The sequence below is a fragment of the Struthio camelus genome, unplaced genomic scaffold (assembly GCF_040807025.1).
Source record: "Struthio camelus isolate bStrCam1 unplaced genomic scaffold, bStrCam1.hap1 HAP1_SCAFFOLD_275, whole genome shotgun sequence".
In the NCBI taxonomy this organism is placed as follows: domain Eukaryota; kingdom Metazoa; phylum Chordata; class Aves; order Struthioniformes; family Struthionidae; genus Struthio; species Struthio camelus.
Window position 1 is genome coordinate 1 of NW_027182593.1, and position 21,448 is coordinate 21,448.

The window sequence follows — 21,448 nt, forward strand, 5'->3', positions numbered from 1 at the left end:
GTAGGGACTCCCTGATCTATAGGGCTCCCACCTCCGGTCTATAGGGGCAGTGGGGATCCGCTCGGGGGCTATAGGCACCTATAGGAGCTGTAGGGACCTTCTTTGTTTCTAAGGGGCCGTAAGGCCCCGAGCAGCTATGGGGACCAGAGAGGCTCCTTGGTCTATAGATCTATAGGGGCCATAGGGACAGACTCCCCAGGCCATATAGGTCATAGGGACACCCCCTCCCCCAATCCGTAAGGCTTTCAGGCGATCCCCTATAGCTCTACGGCCCATAAGGGTGCCATAGGGACCCCCTCCCCCATACACTCTATAGGGGCCATAACCAGCTGCATGAGCTCTAGGAGCCAGTATGGAGCCCAAGGGCTATAGGGGCCATCGCGATGCCCTCGCCTATAGGGACCGTAGGGCCCCCCCCCCACCCCGGGTTTATAGGGGGTCGTAGGGGCCCTCCTGGTCTATAGGGGTCCCCTTGTGTATGGTACCGCTGTGCCCCCCCCCAGAAGCTATAGCGGCCGTGGGGACCCCCACCCCGTGATGTATAGGGGTGCTATAGGGCACCCTGGGGCTCTCGGGACTGCCAGGAGCTATAGGTCTCCCCAGCTATAGAGGCTGTAGGGAGCCCCTTTCTATAGGGGCCACAGGGCAACCCCGTGGTCTATATGGGCCATCGGGACCCCCCCCCAGAGCTATAGGGGCCCCCGTGAGCTAAAGGAGCCGTCCTAGACCCAACGTCTATAGGCACCCCAAATGCCCTGACACTAAAGGGCCTATAGGGACCCCCCTCTCCTCCCTCCGCACGGAGCTATAGGGACCACAGGCACCTCCGTGACCTATGGGGACCCCCCAGGGAGCTATAGGGGCTCTCGGGAGCTCGCTGGTCTTGAGGGACCCGTGGGCTATAGGGGCTGTAGGGGCTGGGCTGCAGGGAAGCCCTCTGGGTCTATAGGGGCCATAGGGGACCCCCTCTGGGTCTATAGGGGCTGTAGGGACCCCCCCCCGGGTCTGTAGGGGACGTAGGGATGCCCCCATGTCTATAGCGGTGGTGGGGACCCCCTTGGGGTCTATAGGGGCAATAGGGACCCCTCCCTGGGTCTATAGGGGCTGTAGGGGACCCTGTGGGTCTATAGAGGCTGTAGGGACCCCCCTGGGTCTATAGGGGCTATATGGACCCCCGCGGGTCTATAGGAGCTGTAGGGAAGCCCCTGAGTCTATAGGAACCATAGGGACCCCCGTGGGTCTATATGGGCTGTAGGGTCTCCCCCAGGTCTATAGGGGCCCCCCGTGTCTATAGGGCCCCCTGGGTCTATAGGGGCCGTAGAGAAGCCCCTGAGTCTATAGGAACCATAGGGGCCCCCATCTGGGTCTATAGGGGCGGTAGGGAGCCCCGCGGGTCTATAGGGGACCCCCCAGGGTCTATAGGGACCCCCCCGGGTCCATAGGGGACCCCCTGAGTCTATAGGAACTATAGGGACTCCGTGGGTCTATAGGGGTGGTAGGGACCCCTGCGGGTCGATAGGGGACCCCCCCCCAGGGTCTATAGGGGCTGTAGGAACCTCCATGTGTATAGCACTCCCCCAGGGTCTATAGGGGTCGCAGGGACCTTATAGGTCTATAGGGGCTGTAGGAACCCCGGTGGGTGTATACGGGCCCCCCCGGGTCTATAGGGGCCATAGGGGACCCCCCCGGGTCTATAGGGGCCGTAGGGAAGCCCCTGAGTCTATAGGAACCATAGGGGCCCCCATCTGGGTCTATAGGGGCTGTAGGGAGCCCCCATGTGTATAGGACTCCCCCAGGGGTCTATAGGGGCTGTGGGGACCCTACGGGTCTGTAGGGACCCCGGTGGGTGTATAAGGGGCCCCCCGGGTCTATAGGGGCCGTAGGGACCCCCCCGTCTGGGTCTATAGGGACCCCCCCCGGATCTATAGGGGCCATAGGGACCCCCCCGGGTCTATAGGGGCCGTAGGGACCCCCCCGTCTGGGTCTATAGGGACCCCCCCCCGGGTCTATAGGGGCCGTAGGGACCCCCCCCGTCTGGGTCTATAGGGACCCCCCCCCGGGTCTATAGGGGCCGTAGGGACCCCCCCCGTCTGGGTCTATAGGGACCCCCCCCCGGGTCTATAGGGGCCGTAGGGACCCCCCCCCGTCTGGGTCTATAGGGACCCCCCCCCAGGTCTATAGGGGCCGGAGGGACCCCCCCGTCTGGGTCTATAGGGACCCCCCCGGATCTATAGGGGCCGGAGGGTCCAGCAGAGCTTTATTTCCCCCCTCCGGCTCCTCCGCGGGCGCCGATGACGTCACAGCCGGGCGCCGGTGACGTCATGCACGGGTGGACATCGGGGGGCCCAGGCGTCCGGGGTGGGGGTGGTGGGCGGGGCTTGCGTATATCAGCGTGGGGGGGGGGGTGGTGGAGCCCAGGCGTCCGGGCCCCGCCCCCTCGCCCTCCTTCACACTTGGGGCGGGGCCGGGGGGCGGGGCTGAGCGGCCGGGGGGCGGGGCTGCGGCTGGCGGGGGCGGGGCTGCGCGGCCAAGGGGCGGGGCTGCGCGGCGGCGGCAGGGGGCGGGGCCTGGGGGCGGGGCTGCGGCGGGCGGGGGCGGGGCTGGGGGAAGGAGCGGGGGCAGGGGGCGGGGCCTGGGGGCGGGGCTGCGGCGGCCCCGGGGGGCGGGGCTGGGGGGAGGCGGGGCGGGGCTGCGCTCCGGCGGGGCGGGGCGGGGCCGCGGTGGGCGGGGCCTGGGGGCGGGGCTGCGGCGGCCCCGGGGGGCGGGGCTGGGGGGAGGCGGGGCGGGGCTGCGCTCCGGCGGGGCGGGGCGGGGGCGCGGTGGGCGGGGCCTGGGGGCGGGGCGGGGGCGCGGTGGGCGGGGCCTGGGGGCGGGGCTGCGGCGGCCCCGGGGGGCGGGGCTGGGCGAGGCGGGCGGCCCGCGGCGAGGCCCCGCCCCCGGCCGGAGGCCCCGCCCCCGGCGGGCGCTGCGCGGGGGGCGGAGCCGCCGGCGGGGGGCGGGGCGAGGCGGGCCGGGGGGCGGGGCTGGTCGGCAGCGGCGCTCCTGTAAAGGGGAGGGGAGACACGTCAGAGGGGGCGGGGCTTGGCGGAGGGGGCGGGGCTTATAGGAGGGGCGGGGCTTGGCGGGGGCAGGTTAGGGGGAGGGGAATTTCCCCAATTTTGGGGCGTTTTGCCCCATTTCAAGGCTCGGGAACTCCATTTTGGGGGGATTTCCCCCATTTTGGGGTGATTTCCCCCATTTTGGGGGGATTTCCCCCATTTTGGGTTTTTTTTCCCAGTCTCGTGGCTGGTTTTGCCCATTTTGGGGGGGATTTTCCCCATTTTGGGGGGATTTCCCCCATTTTGGGGGGGATTTTCCCCATTTTGGAGGGATTTCCCCCATTTTGGGGGGATTTCCCCCATCTCGTGGCTGGTTTTGCCCATTTTGGGGGGGATTTTCCCCATTTTGGGGGTATTTCCCCCATTTTGGGGGGATTTTCCCCATTTTGGGTTTTTTTTCCCAGTCTCGTGGCTGGTTTTGCCCATTTTGGGGGGGATTTCCCCCATTTTGGGGGGATTTCCCCCATCTCGTGGCTGGTTTTGCCCATTTTCAGGGATTTTTCCCCATTTTGGAGGGATTTCCCCCATTTTGGGGGGATTTCCCAGGTCTCGTGGCTGGTTTTGCCCATTTTCAGGGATTTTTCCCCATTTTGGGGGGATTTCCCCCATTTTGGGGGGATTTCCCCAGTCTCGTGGCTGGTTTTGCCCATTTTGGGGGGGATTTCACCCATTTTGGGGGGGGTATTTCCTCCATTTTGGGGGCATTTTGCCCCATTTCAGGGCCGGGCACCACAATTTTGGGGGTATTTTCCCCATTTTGGGGGGGTTTCCCCCATTTCGGGGCATTTCGCCCCGTTTCAGGGTGGGGAACCCCCCATTTTGGGAGAATTTCCCCCCTTTTTGGGGTGATCTCCCCAGTTTTGTGGCCCGTTTTCCCCATTTTGGGGGGTTTTCCCCCCCTTTTGGGGGCGTTTGGCCCCATTTCAGGGCCGGGAACCCCCACGTTAGGCTCACAGCCCCCCTTTTGGGGTGTCACCCCCCTCATTTTGGGGGGGTATTCCTCCCCATTTTGGGGCTCCCCCCCCTCATTTCGGGGTCACTCACCCTGGGGTGGGGGTCGCTGCTGCAGGAGGGGCCCCGGCCGGGGGGTCCCCGTCGGCGCCGGCACCTGCGGGGTAGAAAAAGGGGGGGATTTAGCCCCAAAATCACTATGGGATCCCCCCATTTGGGGGCAATTTGGGGGGGTGTCCTAGGGGTCATTGGAGGACTTGGGGGGCTCCTGGAGGACTTAAGGGTCCCCTGGAGGACTTGGGGGGCTCCTGGAGGACTTGGGGGGGCCCTTGGAGGACTTGGGGAAACCTTGGAGGACTTGGGGGGGCTCCTGGAGGACTTGGGGGGCCCTTGGAGGACTTAAGGATCCCCTGGAGGACTTGAGGGGCTCCTGGAGGACTTGGGGAGACCTTGGAGGACTTAAGGGTCCCCTGGAGGACTTGGGGGGCCCTTGGAGGACTTAAGGGTCCCCTGGAGGACTTGGGGGGCTCCTGGAGGACTTGGGGGGCCCTTGGAGGACTTAAGGGTCCCCTGGAGGACTTGGGGGGCTCCTGGAGGACTTGGGGGGGCCCTTGGAGGACTTGGGGAGACCTTGGAGGACTTGGGGGGGCTCCTGGAGGACTTGGGGGGCCCTTGGAGGACTTAAGGGTCCCCTGGAGGACTTGAGGGGCTCCTGGAGGACTTGCAGAGACCTTGGAGGACTTAAGGATCTCCTGGAGGACTTGGGGGTCCCCTGGAGGACTTGAGGGGCTCCTGGAGGACTTGGGGGGTTCTTGGAGGACTTGGGGGTCCCCTGGAGGACTTGGGGGTCCCCTGGAGGACTCGGGCATTCCCTGGGGGACTTGAGGGGCTCCTGGAGGACTTGGGGGGCCCTTGGAGGACTTAAGGGTCCCCTGGAGGACTTGGGGGGCCCCTGGAGGACTTGAGGGGCTCCTGGAGGACTTGGGGGGTTCTTGGAGGACTTAAGGGTCCCCTGGAGGAGTTGGGGAGCCCTTGGAGGACTTGGGGGTCCCCTGGAGGACTCAGGCATCCCCTGGGGGACTTGAGGGTCTCCTGGAGGACTTGGGGGGCCCTTGGAGGACTTGGGGAGACCTTGGAGGACTTAAGGGTCCCCTGGAGGACTTGGGGAGCTCCTGGAGGACTTGGGGGGTTCTTGGAGGACTTGGAGGTCCCCTGGAGGACTTGGGGAGACCTTGGAGGACTTGGGGGGCCCTTGGAGGACTTGGGGGTCCCCTGGAGGACTTGGGGAGACCTTGGAGGACTTGGGGGGCCCTTGGAGGACTTGGGGGTCCCCTGGAGGACTTGGGGAGACCTTGGAGGACTTGGGGGGGCCCTTGGAGGACTTGGGGGTCCCCTGGAGGACTCGGGGGGCACCTGGGGGCGCCGGCGGGGCAGCGCCTGCCCCATGCGGGTCAGCACCAGCTCCACGATGTCCTGCCGGTCCTCGGCCTCCTGCGGCCCCAGCAGCGGCAGGGAGGAGCCCAGCACCTGCGGGGGGGGGGGGGGGGCCAGGCCTCAGCGGGGCCCAGGCGTCCGGGTGCCACCCAGCCCTCCCAGGGGCCCAGGCGTCCGGGGAAGGACCCAGGCGTCCGGCAAAGGTGCCCAGGTGGCCGGGGAAGGTCCCAGGTGTCCAGGGAAGGGGCCCAGGTGTCCGGGGAAGGGGCCCAGGTGTCCAGGAGAGGGGCCCAGGTGTCCGGGGAAAGGGGCCCAGGTGTCCGGGGAAGGGGCCCAGGTGTCCGGGAAAGGGGCCCAGGTGTCCGGGAAAAGGGCCCAGGCGTCCGGGGGAAGGGGCCCAGGCGTCCGGGGAAGGGCCCAGGTGTCTGGAGAAGGGGCCTGGGTGTCTGGGAAAGGGGCCCAGGCGTCCGGGAGAGGGGCCCAGGCATCTGGAGAAGGGGCCCAGGTGTCCAGGAAAGGGGCCCAGGCGTCCGGGGAAGGGGCCCAGGCGTCCGGGGAAAGGGGCCCAGGCGTCCGGGAGAGGGGCCCAGGCATCTGGAGAAGGGGCCCAGGTGTCCGGGGAAGGGGCCCAGGTGTCCGGGGAAGGGGCCCAGGCATCCGGGGAAGGGGCCCAGGTGTCCAGGAGAGGGGCCCAGGTGTCCGGGGAAAGGGGCCCAGGTGTCCGGGGAAGGGGCCCAGGTGTCCGGGGAAAGGGGCCCAGGTGTCCGGGGAAGGGGCCCAGGTGTCCAGGAGAGGGGCCCAGGTGTCCGGGAAAGGGGCCCAGGTGTCCGGGAAAAGGGCCCAGGCGTCCGGGGGAAGGGGCCCAGGCGTCCGGGGAAGGGGCCCAGGTGTCCAGGAGAGGGGCCCAGGCGTCCGGGGAAGGGGCCCAGGTGTCCGGGAAAGGGGCCCAGGCATCTGGAGAAGGGGCCCAGGTGTCTGGGAAAGGGGCCCAGGTGTCCGGGAGAGGGGCCCAGGCATCTGGAGAAGGGGCCCAGGTGTCCGGGGAAGGGGCCCAGGCGTCCGGGGAAGGGGCCCAGGTGTCCAGGAGAGGGGCCCAGGTGTCCGGGGAAAGGGGCCCAGGTGTCCGGGGAAGGGGCCCAGGTGTCCGGGAAAGGGGCCCAGGCATCTGGAGAAGGGGCCCAGGTGTCTGGGAAAGGGGCCCAGGTGTCCGGGGAAGGGGCCCAGGCATCTGGAGAAGGGGCCCAGGTGTCCGGGGAAGGGGCCCAGGCGTCCGGGGAAGGGGCCCAGGTGTCCAGGAGAGGGGCCCAGGTGTCCGGGGAAAGGGGCCCAGGTGTCCGGGGAAGGGGCCCAGGTGTCCAGGAGAGGGGCCCAGGTGTCCGGGGAAAGGGGCCCAGGTGTCCGGGGAAGGGGCCCAGGTGTCCGGGAAAGGGGCCCAGGTGTCCGGGAAAAGGGCCCAGGCGTCCGGGGGAAGGGGCCCAGGCGTCCGGGGAAGGGCCCAGGTGTCTGGAGAAGGGGCCTGGGTGTCTGGGAAAGGGGCCCAGGCGTCCGGGAGAGGGGCCCAGGCATCTGGAGAAGGGGCCCAGGTGTCCAGGAAAGGGGCCCAGGCGTCCGGGGAAGGGGCCCAGGCGTCCGGGGAAAGGGGCCCAGGCGTCCGGGAGAGGGGCCCAGGCATCTGGAGAAGGGGCCCAGGTGTCCGGGGAAGGGGCCCAGGTGTCCGGGAGGGGCCCAGGCGTCCGGGAGAGGGGCCCAGGCATCTGGAGAAGGGGCCCAGGTGTCTGGGAAAGGGGCCCAGGTGTCCGGGAAAGGGACCCAGGCATCCGGGGAAGGGGCCCAGGTGTCCGGGAAAGGGGCCCAGGCGTCCGGGAAAGGGGCCCAGGCGTCCGGGGAAAGGGGCCCAGGCGTCCGGGGAAGGGCCCAGGCATCCGGGAAAGGGGCCCAGATGTCCGGGAGAGGGGCCCAGGCGTCCGGGGAAGGGACCCAAGTGTCCGGGGAAGGGGCCCAGGTGTCCGGGAGGGGCCCAGGCATCTGGAGAAGGGGCCCAGGTGTCCGGGAAAGGGGCCCAGGCGTCCGGGGAAGGGGCCCAGGCATCCAGGGAAAGGGCCCAGGCGTCCGGGGAAGGGGCCCAGGCGTCCGGGGTGGGGGTGGGGGGGCCGAGCGGCACCTCCACGATGTGCTCGCGCCCGTCGGGCCCCTGCAGCGCTTCCACCCCGCAGATGTCGAGGCCCCCGAAGAGCTCGGCGCAGGCGTCCACCCACTGCCGGTACCTGGGGGAGGGCAGGGGGCGGGGCCTCAGCTGGGGGCGGGGCCTCAGCCGGGGGGGTGGGGCATACACACCCTCCCCGAGGCCCCACCTCACCCCCATGCTCATGGGTGAAGCCTCCCCCCCCGAGGACCTGGCTCCGCCCCCTGATTTGGCCCCGCCCCTACTTGGCCCCACCTCCCATCTTGGCTCCGCCCCCATGGCTCCGCCCCCCACTCACCGAGGTGCCACCTCGAGGGGCTCCAGCGGCTCCGACGGGCCCAGGGGGCGGCCCGGCCCCGGGGGGCCCCTGCGGCGGCCGACGCGCCGGGGACACGGGGGGGACATGGGGGGACACGGGACGTGGACACGGGACATGGACGTGGGACACGGGACATGGACACGGGACAGGGGACATGGACATGGACGTGGGACATGGATGTGGGACATGGGACCCGAGATGGGACACGGACGTGGGACACGGATGTGGGACAGGGGACATGGACGTGGGACACGGGACATGGACACGGGACAGGGGACATGGACATGGGACATGGACGTGGGACATGGGACCCGAGATGGGACATGGACGTGGGACATGGATGTGGGACAGGGGACATGGACGTGGGACACGGGACATGGACATGGGACCCGAGATGGGACATGGACGTGGGACACGGATGTGGGACACGGGACCCGAGATGGCACATGGGACATGGACATGGGACATGGACGTGGGACACAGGACATGGACACGGGACAGGGGACATGGGACATGGACATGAACAAGGACACGGGACATGGAGGTGAGACGTGGGACGTGGACACGGGACATGGAGGTGGGACATGGACACGGGACATGGAGGTGGGACACGGGTACATGGAGGTGGGACGTGGACATGGGACATGGAGGTGGGACGTGAACATGGGACACGGGTACATGGAAGTGAGACGTGGGACGTGGACATGGGACATGGAGGTGGGACATGGAGGTGGGACGTGAACATGGGACACGGGTACATGGAGGTGAGATGTGGGACGTGGACACGGGATGTGGACGTGGGACATGGACACGGGACGTGGAGGTGGGACATGGAGGTGGGACGTGAACATGGGACACGGGTACATGGAGGTGAGATGTGGGATGTGGACGTGGGACATGGACACGGGACGTGGAGGTGGGACGTGGACACGGGATGTGGACGTGGGACATGGAGGTGGGACATGGAGGTGGGACATGGAGGTGGGACATGGAGGTGGGACACGGGTACATGGAGGTGAGATGTGGGACGTGGACACGGGATGTGGACGTGGGACATGGACACGGGACATGGAGGTGGGACATGGACACGGGATGTGGACGTGGGACATGGACACGGGACATGGAGGTGGGACGTGAACATGGGACACGGGTACATGGAGGTGAGACGTGGGACATGGACACGGGACATGGACGTGGGACGTGGACACGGGACATGGACGTGGGACATGGAGGTGGGACATGGACACGGGACATGGACACGGGACATGGAGGTGGGACACGGACGTGGGACGTGGACAAGGACACGGGACGTGGACATGTGACATTGGACATAGACATGGAGATGGGACATGGAGATGGACACGGGAGGGCAGAGACACGGTCAGAGGCGTGTCCACGCCCACCCACGCGTGCCAACGCCCACCCACACGAGTCCACGCCCACCCAGGTGTGTCCAAACCCGCCCACGCGTGTCACCCCACCCCGTGTTTGCTCACCGCCCGTGCTTCTGACCCCACACGCTCCCACGACCTCCTGCCCACGCGAGTCCCGCCCACGGACACACCCACACGCGTGTCCCTCCCACACCCACCCGTTTCTTCACCCATGAGAACAACCCGTCTCACCCCACGCGGGGGACCACCCCCCACGCGAGTCCACCCACTGGGGGACACAGCACAGGGACCACCCACCGAGGTGACCCACCCACAACCCTGTCACGCCCCCACGCGTGAAACCCCCACGTAGGAGCCCCCACGGACGTCTTGGCCCACACTTGCGACCCCCACCCACGCGTGTCCACCCCACGGACGCACACGCCACGCCGCCTTCCCCGAGTAACCCCCCCAACCGGGTCCCTTCACCGCCCCACGGGTGATCCCACACTCCCACGCGCGCGACCACGCCCCCACGCGGCGCAGCCTCCCCCCCCACGCCCCGCCCCCACAGCAACGCGCAAACCCACCACCCACGTGCACCTTCCACGCGGCCCCATCCCTCCACGCCAGGCCCCGCCCCCTCTCACGGCCCCGCCCACCCCCCACGCGAGACCCCACGCGTGACCCCTCCCGCGTGCCCCCTTCCCCGCGCGCACCCGCCCAGCGTCCCCAACCCCTCCACGCCAGGTCCCGCCCACTCTGGAGGCCCCGCCCCCCCACTCGCGGCCCCGCCCACCCCCACGCGTGACCCCTCCCGCGTGCCCCCTTCCCCGCGCGCACCCGCCCAGCGTCCCCAACCCCTCCAGGCCAGGCCCCGCCCCCTCTGGCGGCCCCGCCCACGCCCACGCGCGGCCCCGCCCACCCCCACGCGTGACCCCGCCCACCCCCCACTCACCGCAGCGCGCGGTAGCGGCGGCCGATGCGCTGGACGCGGAGGCGCCGGGCGGGGGCGGGGCCGGCGCGAGCCGCCAGGGGGCAGGGCGGGGCCCGGCCCAGCCCCGCCCCCAGCCCCGCCGCCGGCCCCGCCCCCACCTGCCGGGACACGCCCACGCCCGTCCCGTCGAGGCCACGCCCACCCGCCGCTTCCAGCCCCCCCCCATTGGCTGCTCTCTCCCCCCGCCCCTTTCCACCGCCCCCCTTCTCCCAGGCCACGCCCCCCTCCGGGCGGGCCACGCCCCCTCCCCCCCGGCGCCGCCCCCTCCCCGCCAAGGCCACGCCCCTTTCCCTGCCCCGGGCGCCCATTTTATTCCCCCATCGGGCCACGCCCCCTCCCTGTAGGGCCACGCCCCCTCCCCCTAGGGCCCCGCCCCTCCGCCTCTGGCCACGCCTCCTCCCTCGTGCAACGCCCCTTTCTCCTAGGGCCACGCCCCCTCCCTGTAGGCCCCGCCCCCCCTCTGGCCCCGCCCCTTCCCTTAGGGCCACGCCCCTCCAATTGGGCCACGCCCCCTTCCCCCATAGACCACGCCCCCTCACTGGCCACACCCCCTTCCCCATGGACCACGCCCCCATGCCTGGCCACGCCCCCTCCCTCGGGCCACGCCCCCACCGGGGCCAGCGGCAGCGGGAGATGCGGGAGTGGGCGGGGCTTGGGGGAGGGGCGGGGTCTCACCTCACCCGCCCCCGGGGGGGCGTGGCCAAGCGTCACCATGGGGAAGGCGGGGACCGACGCCTGCGGGGGGGGAGGGGAGACCAGTCAGGCCCAGTGCTCCCAGTTGCCCTCCCAGTTCCCTCCCAGTGCTCCCAGTCCCTCCCAGTGCCTCCCCACTTGCCCTCCCAGTCCATCCCAGTGCTCCCAGTTGCCCTCCCAGTGCTCCCAGTCACTCCCAGTCCCTCCCACTTGCCCTCCCAGGCCCTCCCAGTGCTCCCAGTTGCCCTCCCAGTGCTCCCAGGCCCTCCCAGTGCTCCCAGTACCTCCTACTTGCCCTCCCAGTTGCCCTCCCAGTGCCACCCAGTCCATCCCAGTGCTGCCCAGTTGCCCTCCCAAGCCCTCCCAGTGCTCCCAGTCACTCCCAGTGCCTCCCCACTTGCCCTCCCAGTCCATCCCAGTGCTCCCAGTTGCCCTCCCAGTGTTCCCAGTCCCTCCCAGTGCTCCCAGTCCCTCCCACTTGCCCTCCCAGGCCCTCCCAGTGCTCCCAGTACCTCCTACTTGCCCTCCCAGTTGCCCTCCCAGTGCCACCCAGTCCATCCCAGTGCTGCCCAGTTGCCCTCCCAAGCCCTCCCAGTGCTCCCAGTCGCTCCCAGTGCCTCCCCACTTGCCCTCCCAGTGCTCCCAGTTGCCCTCCCAGTGCCTTCCAGTTGCCTTCCTAGTCCCTCCCAGTGCTCCCAGTTGCCCTCCCAGTTGCCCTCCCAGTGCCCCCCAGTGCCTCCCAGTTGCCCTCCCAGTGCCTCCCAGTGCTCACCAGTTGCCGGGGGTGGGGGAGGAAGCTCTGCTCGATGAGGGGGAAGCGCTCGGGGCCCAGTTCCCGCCGCAGCCGGGCTAACTGGGCAAACTGGGAGCACTGGGCGGCTCAGCAGGGCCCTGGTGCTGCCTTCCCAGTGCTCCCAGTCCCTCCCAGTCCCTCCCCTAGTCCATCCTAATCCCCCCAGTTCCTTCCCAGTGCCTCCAGTCCCCCCCAGTTGTCCTCCCAGTTGCCCTCCCAATGCCTCCCAGTGCTCCCAGTTGATCCCAGTTCCATCCCAGTTGCCCTCCCAATGCCTCCCAGTGCCCCCAGTTGATCCCAGTTCCCTCCCAGTTGCCCTCCCAAAGCCTCCCAGTGCTCCCAGTTGATCCCAGTTCCCTCCCAGTGCCCCCAGTTGATCCCAGTTCTCTCCCAGACCTTCCCCAGTCCCTCCCAGTCCAACCCAGTCCCCCTCTCTGCACCCCGCCAGCACCTCCGAGAGCTCCCAGTGCCCCCCAGTCCTCCCAGTATCTCCCCGCCAGCAACTCCCAGCCCCCTCCACTCCCTTCCCAGTCCCTCCCAGTGTCCCCAGTCCTCCCAGTATCCCCCTCTGCAGCCCCCTCAGTCCTCCCAGTCCCTCCCAGTGCCCCTCAGTCCTCCCAGTATCCCCTTCTGCCACCCCCCCAGTCCCTCCCAGTGCCCCAGTCCTCCCAGTATCCCCCTCCCAGTCCCTCCCAGTCCCTCCCAGTGCCCCAGTGCTCCCAGTATCCCGTTCCGCCGCCCTCCCAGTCCCTCCCAGTGCCCTTAGTCCTCCCAGTATCCCCCTCCCAGTGCCCCCCAGTCCCTCCCACTGCCCCCCAGTCCCTCCCAGTGCCCCCCAGTCCTCCCAGTATCCCCCTCCACTGCCCCCCAGTCCCTCCCAGTGCCCCTAGTCTTCCTAGTATCCCCCTCCCAGTCCCTCCCAGTGCCCCCAGCTCACGCACCAGGCAGGGCCGGTGGGCGAAGGCGTAGAGGGCGGGCAGGGGGTTGGTGGCGGGGACGCCGGCGAGGTGGAGCCCCACCAGGAAGGGCCGCGCGGGGCCCCCCTCGGGCGGCCCGAAACCCGCCGGCTCCTCCCGCACCAGCACGAAGTCGGGGCGCAGCCGCCTGCGGGCGCCCGGGCTCAGCGGCCGCCCCAAACGCCCCGCGGGGACCCCAAAATCCAGCCCGGGAACACCCAAACCCAACGCGGGGACCTCCAAACCCAACGCGGTGACCCCAAATCCAGCCCAGAAACACCCAAACCCAACGTGGAGCCCCAAAATCCAACCCAGAAACACCCAAACCCAACGTGGAGCCCCAAAATCCAGCCCAGAAACACCCAAACCCAACGTGGGGACCCAAAATCCAACCCAGAAACACCCAAACCCAATGCGGTGACCCCAAATCCAGCCCAGAAACACCCAAACCCAACGTGGAGCCCCAAAATCCAGCCGAGAAACACCCACACCCAACGTGGGGACCCCAAATCCAACCCAGAAACACCCAAACCCAACATGGGGACCCAAAATCCAGCCCAGAAACACCCAAACCCAACGTGGAGCCCCAAAATCCAGCCCAGAAACACCCCAACTCAACGTGGGGACCCAAAATCCAGCCCAGAAACACCCAAACCCAACGTGGGGACCCCAAATCCAGCCCAGAAACACCCAAACCCAACGCAGAGCCCCAAAATCCATCCCGGAAACACCCACACCCAACGTGGGGACCCCAAAATCCATCCCAGAAACACCCAAACCCAACGTGGTGACCCCAAAATCCATCCCAGAAACACCCACACCCAACGTGGAGCCCCAAAATCCAACCCAGAAACACCCACACCCAACGCGGTGACCCCAAATCCAGCCCAGAAACACCCAAACCCAACATGGTGACCCAAAATCCAACCCAGAAACACCCACACCCAACGCGGTGACCCCAAATCCAGCCCAGAAACACCCAAACCCAACGTGGAGCCCCAAAATCCAGCCGAGAAACACCCACACCCAACGTGGGGACCCAAAATCCAACCCAGAAACACCCAAACCCAATGCGGTGACCCCAAATCCAGCCCAGAAACACCCAAACCCAACGCAGAGCCCCAAAATCCATCCCGGAAACACCCACACCCAACGTGGGGACCCCAAATCCAGCCCAGAAACACCCAAACCCAACGCGGAGCCCCAAAATCCATCCCAGAAACACCCACACCCAACGTGGGGACCCCAAATCCAACCCAGAAACACCCACACCCAATGTGGGGTCCTCCAAACCCAACACTGGGACCCCAAATCCATCCCAGAAACACCCAAACCCAACGTGGGGACCTCCAAACCCAATGTGGGGACCCCAAAATCCAGCCCAGAAACACCCAAACCCAAAGTGGAGCCCCAAAATCCAACCCAGAAACACCCAAACCCAACATGGGGACCTCCAAACCCAACGTGGGGACCCCAAATTCAGCCCAGAAACACCCACACCCAACGTGGTGACCCAAAATCCAGCCCAGAAACACCCAAACCCAACGTGGGGACCCCAAATCCAACCCAGAAACACCCAAACCCAACATGGGGACCTCCAAACCCAACGTGGGGACCCCAAATTCAGCCCAGAAACACCCAAACCCAACGTGGTGACCCAAAATCCAGCCCAGAAACACCCAAACCCAACGTGGGGACCCCAAATCCAGCCAGGAAACACCCAAACCCAATGTGGGATCCTCCAAACCCAACGTGGTGACCCCAAATCCATCCCAGAAACACCCAATCCCAACGTGGGGACCCCAAATCCGGCCTGGAAAACACCAAATCCCAACGTGTGGCCCCAAAAATGAATGCAGTGACCCCCAATCCCAGTGTGGAGGGGTCCCAAAAATACCATCTGGCACCCCCAAAACTCATCACACACCCCCCAAACCCCAAACTGGCACCTCAAAAGCCCATGACACCCCCAAAACCCACCTGACACCCCCAAAACACACTTGATAACCCCCGAAACCCAGAGCACCCCATAGATCCAGCCCCCATCAACCCCCTCCCAAAGCAACAACAGCACCCCAAAAGCTACTGGGGCTCCCCAAAACCCACCCACCACCCCAAAAATCCTTCCCGCACCCCCAAAACCCACCCAGCACCCCCAAAAATCCTTCCCCCACCCTTCCTCAAACCAACCTGACTTCCTCCTCTTCACACCCCAAATCCACCGGGACACCACCCAAAAGCACCTCGCCCCTCCCCGGATACTCCAGAGCCCCCCCAAAATGAGGGGAGCACCCCCAAAATTTCGAAGAGGGAGGGGGGGTCAACCCAAACCCACCTGGGCCCCCCGCGGGGGCTGTCGATGGTGACGGTGAGGGCGCCGGTGGTGGAGGCCACCAAGCTGAGCTCCGAAAACTGAGCCTGGGAAAAACGGGGGGGGGGGTTCCCCCGAAATTTTGGGGGGGGGGTCCCCTCTCCCAACCACCTCGAGGGCCCCCCCCCAAATCTCCTCGGGGCTCCTCAAAAAACCCCCCCTGTGGCTCCCCCAAACCCTCCAGGGCTCCCCCGTGGAGACCCCCTCAAGAACCTCCAGGCCTGGTGGCTCTTCAAAATTGGGGTCCCCTAAAATTGGGGATATTTTGGGGGGGGTCTTCCCTCCCCCTAAATTTTTTGGGGTGGCCTTGAGGGATTGCCCCAAAACAACCTTGGGGGGGAACCCCAAAATCATCCAGGTGACCCCCCCCCCCAAATCGACCTGGAGACCCTCGAGGAAGCCTGAAGCCCCCATGTGACCAACAGGAGTAAATGGGGGACCCCCCCCTCACAAAAATCCCATGAGGAGCCCAAAAATCCTCCAAGGGACCCCAAAACTACCCAGGAGACCCCCAAAAGTATCCTGAGCCCCCCCCTTTAATTGATGATTAGGAGGAAAAGGGGGGACCCCAAAAATCCTCTGTGCCCCTCAACCCCCCTGTGACCCCCCAAACCACCCTGAAACCCTGAAAAGAGGTTTTTAGGAGGAAAAGGGGGACCCCAAAATATCTAGGGGACCCCAAAACCACCCTGAAGGAACCCCCAAGCCCCCCTGAGATCCCCAGATCCACCTTGGGGGGGGCCCAAAACCACCACGAATCTCCTCAAATTGACTATTAAGAGCAAAAGTGGGACTGCCCCCAATCCCTGGTAGACCCCACCCCAAAAATCGCCCTGGGGGACCCCCAAAACCTGCCTGAACACCCCAAAATTGACCATTAGAAGGAAAAGGAGGACCCCCAAAATCCCTGAAGGAGCCCCTAAACCCCCCTGAGATACACAAATCCCCCTTGGGGACCCCGCCCCAAAAAAACCCTTCCTGAACCCCCTCAAAATGAAGGGGTAATAAAGGGGGGTCCCTCAAATCTCTAAGGGAGCCCCAAAATTGCCCTAAGGGACCCCCCCATCCCCCCCGAGGTCCCCCCCCAAAACTCACCTGCTCCACTCGCACCTCCACGTCCCCCGGGAGCTTCTTCCCCTTGAAGAGCTTCGCCCTGGGGACCCCCCCCAAAAAGGCCAACATTGTCCCCCAAAAGTGCCCCCAAAGGGCCCCCCCCAATCTACCGCCCTCCAAAATGCCCCCAAATGCTCTCTGATCCTCCCCCCACCCCCAGCCACAGAGGGACCCAGGCATCCGGGAGCCCCCCCACCTTGCAACCCCCCCCCCCCGCCACCTTCCCAGCGGGCCCAGGTGTCCGGGAAATGGAGGGAGGGAGGAGGGAGGAAGGATGGAGAGATGGAGGAAGGAGGGATGGAGGGAGGAGGAAGGAGGGATGGAGGGAGGAGGGATGGAGGGATGGAGGAAGGAGGGAGGAGGGATGGAGGGAGGAGGGATGGAGGGATGGAGGGAGGAAGGATGGAGAGATGGAGGAAGGAGGGATGGAGGGAGGAGGAAGGAGGGATGGAGGGAGGAGAGATGGAGGGATGGAGGGATGGAGGGAGGAGGGATGGAGGGAGGAAGGATGGAGAGATGGAGGGAGGAGGGATGGAGGGAGGAAGGATGGAGAGATGGAGGAAGGAGGGATGGAGGGATGGAGGGAGGAGGGATGGAGGGATGGAGGAAGGAGGGATGGAGGGAGGAGGGATGGAGAGATGGAGGAAGGAGGGATGGAGGGATGGAGGGAGGAGGGATGGAGGGAGGAAGGATGGAGGGATGGAGGAAGGAGGGATGGAGGGAGGAAGGATGGAGGGATGGAGGGATGGAGGGAAGGAAAGGGAGGGATGGAGGGATGGAGGGATGACAGTGCAGAGGGATGGATGGACGGACAAAGGTCTGGATGGATGGATGGATGAAGGTATGGATGGATGGATGAAGGCCTGGACAGAGGGATGGATGGACATTGGGATGGATGGCTGAACGTACGGACAGATGGATGGCTGAAGGTCTGGATGGATAGGACAGATGGATGGATGAAGGTATGGATCAAGGTGTGGATGGATGAAGATATGGACAGATGAATGAGTGGAAGTACGGATGGATGAAGGGACGGACACATGGATGGCAGAAGGTCTGGCTGGCTGGATGAATGAAGGTCTGGATGGATGGATGAAGATATAGATGATGGTCTGGATGGATGAAGGTATGGATGGATGAAGGTCTGGATGGATGGATGAAGGCATGGATAGACGATGGTCTGGATGGACGGATGACGGGCTGGATGGATGGATGAAGATAGGGTGAAGGTCTGGATGGATGGATGAAGGTATGGATGGATGATGGTCTGGATGAATGAATGAAGGTATGGATGGATGATGGTGTGGATGGATGGTCTGAATGGATGGCTGAAGGTCTGGAGGGATGGATGGATGAAGGGCTGGATAGATGATGGTTGGATGAATGAAGGTACGGATGGATGGATGAAGGTCTGGAGGGATGGATGAAGGTCTGGATGGATGGAGGAAGGTCTGGATGGATGGATGAAGGTACGGATGGATGGATGAAGGTATGGATGGATGAAGATATGGATGGATGAAGGTACGGATGGATGGCTAGATGAAGGTCTGGATGGATGGATGAAGGCCTGGATGGATGGATGAAGGTACGGATGGATGGATGGATGAAGGTACAGATGGATGGATGAAGGTCTGGATGGATGGATGAAGGTACGGATGGATGGATGGATGAAGGTCTGGATGGATGAAGGTACGGATGGATGGCTAGATGAAGGTCTGGATGGATGGATGAAGGTCTGGATGGATGGATGAAGGTACGGATGGATGGATGGATGAAGGTACAGATGGATGGATGAAGGTCTGGATGGATGGATGAAGGTACGGATGGATGGATGGATGAAGGTCTGGATGGATGGATGAAGGTACGGATGGATGGATGGATGGATGGATGAACGTATGGATGGATGAAGGATGGATGGATGAAGGTCTGGACGGACGGACGGACGGAGGCCCGGGTGGACGGACGGTTCCTACCAGTGGGTGCCGGGGCCGTCGATGACGAGCAGCAGCGGGGCCGGGGGCCCGGGGGTGCCGCGGGGGAGGGGCCGCCCTGGCCCCGCCCCCACTCCGGCGTCCCCCCCGGCTCCGGGCTCCGCCCCGGGATCCCCCCCCAGGAAGTTGCCGTCCGACAGCCGCCGCCGCAGGTAGTTCATCCTCCTCCCCCTCCTCTGCCGCTATAGGTGCCCTATAGGGGTCCGGTCTATAGGGGGTGGGTCCTATGGGGGAGGCTGGTCTAGAGGGTTGGCCCTATAGGGGTCTAGGAGGTGGGTCCTATGGGGGGCCGGTCTAGAGAGTTGGCCCTATAGGGGTCTAGGAGGTGGGTCCTATGGGGCCTGGTCTAGAGGGTTGGCCCTATAGGGGTCTAGGAGACGGGTCCTATGGGGGGGCTGGTCTAGAGGGGTGGCCCTATAGGGGTCTAGTCTATAGGGGTTGGGCCTATAGGCGCCCTGAGGGCTGGTTCTATGGGGGGGGTCGAGTCTATAAGGGGGCTGGGCCTATGGGCCCTATAGGGCTCTGGTTGGTCAGGGGCTGGGCCTATAGAGGCCCTGTCTATAGGGGTGCGGCCCTGGAAGGGGGGGGGGTTCCTATAGCAGGCTAGTCTATAGGGGCTGGTCTATATAGGGCCCTGTCTGGTCTATAGGGCTCTAGGGGCTCAGCCCTATAGGGGATCTGAGCTATCGCGGGCGGGGGGAGGGCTAGTCTATAGGGGCTCAGCCTATAGGGGTCTGGTCCAGAGGCGGACAGCCCCTATAGGGAGCTGGTAGAGGGTCTAGTCTATAGGGGGCGGGTGCCCTATAGGGCCCCCCCCTGCAATGAGCCACCTGCTCTATAGGGGGCCTGTCTCGCGGTGGGGGGGGAGGGCCGAGCTCGGCTATAGGGGGTCCCAGCAGGCGGGGGTAGGGGCTCTCTATAGGGGAAAAGGGGGAGGGCTAGGGGGAAGGGGGTCTATAAGGGCAGGCTGCTATGGGGGAAGGGGGGGGCTATAGGGGAGGGGAGCTATAGGGGGAAGGAGCTATAGGGGAAGGGGCTATAGGGGAAGGGGCTATAGGGGAACGGGGGCTATAGGGGGAAGGAAGGCTACAGGGGGAAGGAGCTATAGGGGGGAGGAGGTATAGGGGAAGGGGCTATAGGAGGAGGCAGCTATAGGGGAGGGGGATATAGGGGAAGGGAGGCTATAGGGGAAGGGGGCTATAGGGGGAAGGGAGCTATAGGGGAAGGGGGCTATAGGGGGAAGTAGCTATAGGGGGAAGGGAGCTATAGGGGAAGGGAGCTATAGGGGGAAGTAGCTATAGGGGAAGGGAGCTATAGGGGAAGGGGCTATAGGGGAAGGGGGCTACAGGGGAAAGTAACTATAGGGGAAGGGAGCTATAGGGGAAGGGAGCTATAGGGGAAGGGGGTTATAGGGGGAAGAAGCTATAGGGGACGGGAGGCTACGGGGGAAGGAAGCTATAGGGGGAGGGAGCTATAGGAGGAAGGATGCTATAGGGGGAGGGGGGGTCTATAGGGGCAGGCCGCTATAGGAGAGGCGCCGGAGGTGGGGGGGGGGAGGAGGAGGAGGAAAAGCTGCCCTATAGGGGGAGGCGCTACAGGGGGAGGAGCTATAGGGGGAAGCCCTATAGGGGGAGGCGCTATAGGGGGGCCCCGGGGGCGACCCTGGCGCGCGGCGCCGCCGCTCCCGGCCCCGCCGCCCGCCCGAGTGGCGCCGCCCGCCCCCGCCGCGCCCCTTATATACGGCCCCGCCCCCCCGCCGCCCCGGCCCCGCCCCCGGCCCCGCCCCCGCGCCGGCCCCGCCCCTGCGCCGCGCCGCTGCGGGGAGGAGGGAGGGGCGGGGCCCGGCCGTGACGTCGGCGCCGGCCCGCCCCCGTCTCTGCAGAGCGAGGGGCGGGGCCGCGCCGCAGTGACGTCAGCAAGCCTCCCCCCCCTCCTCCTCCCCCCCCCTCGCCCGGCAAACCCCCCCCCCAACTTCATCGCTGGACCGGGAAGGGGCCCAGGTGTCCGGGTACCTGCCCATCCCCCATCCCCAACAGGGGCCCAGGCGTCCGGGTACCCCCCCCATCCCCCACCCCCAACAGGGGCCCAGGCGTCCGGGTACCCCCCCCATCCCCCACCCCCAACAGGGGCCCAGGCGTCCGGGTACCCCCCCCATCCCCCACCCCCCCAACAGGGGCCCAGGCGTCCGGGTACCCCCCCCAACCCCCACCCCCCCAACAGGGGCCCAGGCGTCCGGGTGACCCCCCATCCCCCACCCCCAACAGGGGCCCAGGCGTCCGGGTACTTGCCCATCCCCCTCCAACAGGGATCCAGGCGTCCGGGTGACCCCCCCATCCCCCCAAAGGGGCCCAGGCATCCGGGTGACCCCCCCCATCCCAAAGGGGCCCAGGCGTCCGGGTACCCCCCATCCCCCTCCAACAGGGATCCAGGCGTCCGGGTGACCCCCCCCATCCCCCACCCCCAACAGGGGCCCAGGCGTCCGGGTACCACCCCCATCCCCCACCCCCCCAACAGGGGCCCAGGCGTCCGGGTACCACCCCCATCCCCCACCCCCCCAACAGGGGCCCAGGCGTCCGGGTACCCCCCCTCCCCCACCCCCCCAACAGGGGCCCAGGCGTCCGGGTACCCCCCCTCCCCCACCCCCCCAACAGGGGCCCAGGCGTCTGGGTGACCCCCCATCCCCCACCCCCAAAAGGGGCCCAGGCGTCCGGGTACCCCCCATCCCCCACCCCCAAAAGGGGCCCAGGCGTCCGGGTACCCCCTCCCCCATCCCCCCCAAGGGGCCCAGGCGTCCGGGTATCTGCCCACCCCCCACCCCAGGGGGCCCAGGCGTCCCGGTGACCCCCCCATCCCCCACCCCCAGGGGCCCAGGCGTCCGGGTGACCCCCCCCCATCCCCCACCCCCAACAGGGGCCCAGGCGTCCGGGTGCCCCCCCCCATCCCCCACCCCCAACAGGGGCCCAGGCGTCCGGGTGCCCCCCCCCATCCCCCACCCCCAACAGGGGCCCAGGTGTCCGGGTGACCCCCCCATCCCCCACCCCCAACAGGGGCCCAGGCATCCGGGTACCTGCCCATCCCCCATCCCAAAGGGGCCCAGGCGTCCGGGTGACCCCCCCCATCCCCCACCCCAAGGGGCCCAGGCGTCCGGGTGACCCCCCATCCCCCACCCCCAACAGG

The 21,448-nt window shown here is 66.4% G+C and overlaps 1 protein-coding gene across 1 annotated transcript; it reads right to left on the bottom strand.

Annotated features, from left to right (window-relative positions):
- Positions 1-31: 31 nt before the first annotated feature.
- On the bottom strand, positions 32-20,563 carry LOC138064930 (synapsin-2-like; the record flags this gene model as incomplete). The annotated part of the gene is made up of 17 exons (XM_068929177.1): positions 20,527-20,563; positions 19,102-19,187; positions 17,319-18,249; positions 17,190-17,211; positions 16,263-16,320; positions 15,132-15,214; positions 12,782-12,944; positions 11,820-11,909; positions 10,748-11,089; positions 10,316-10,452; positions 7,964-8,032; positions 7,645-7,747; positions 5,463-5,576; positions 4,143-4,206; positions 2,954-3,042; positions 834-943; positions 32-134 (listed from the first exon to the last, which is right to left on the bottom strand). Coding segments are annotated over exons 1-17 (2,601 nt in total), but the record flags the coding sequence as incomplete, so codon positions are not given.
- Positions 20,564-21,448: the final 885 nt, after the last annotated feature.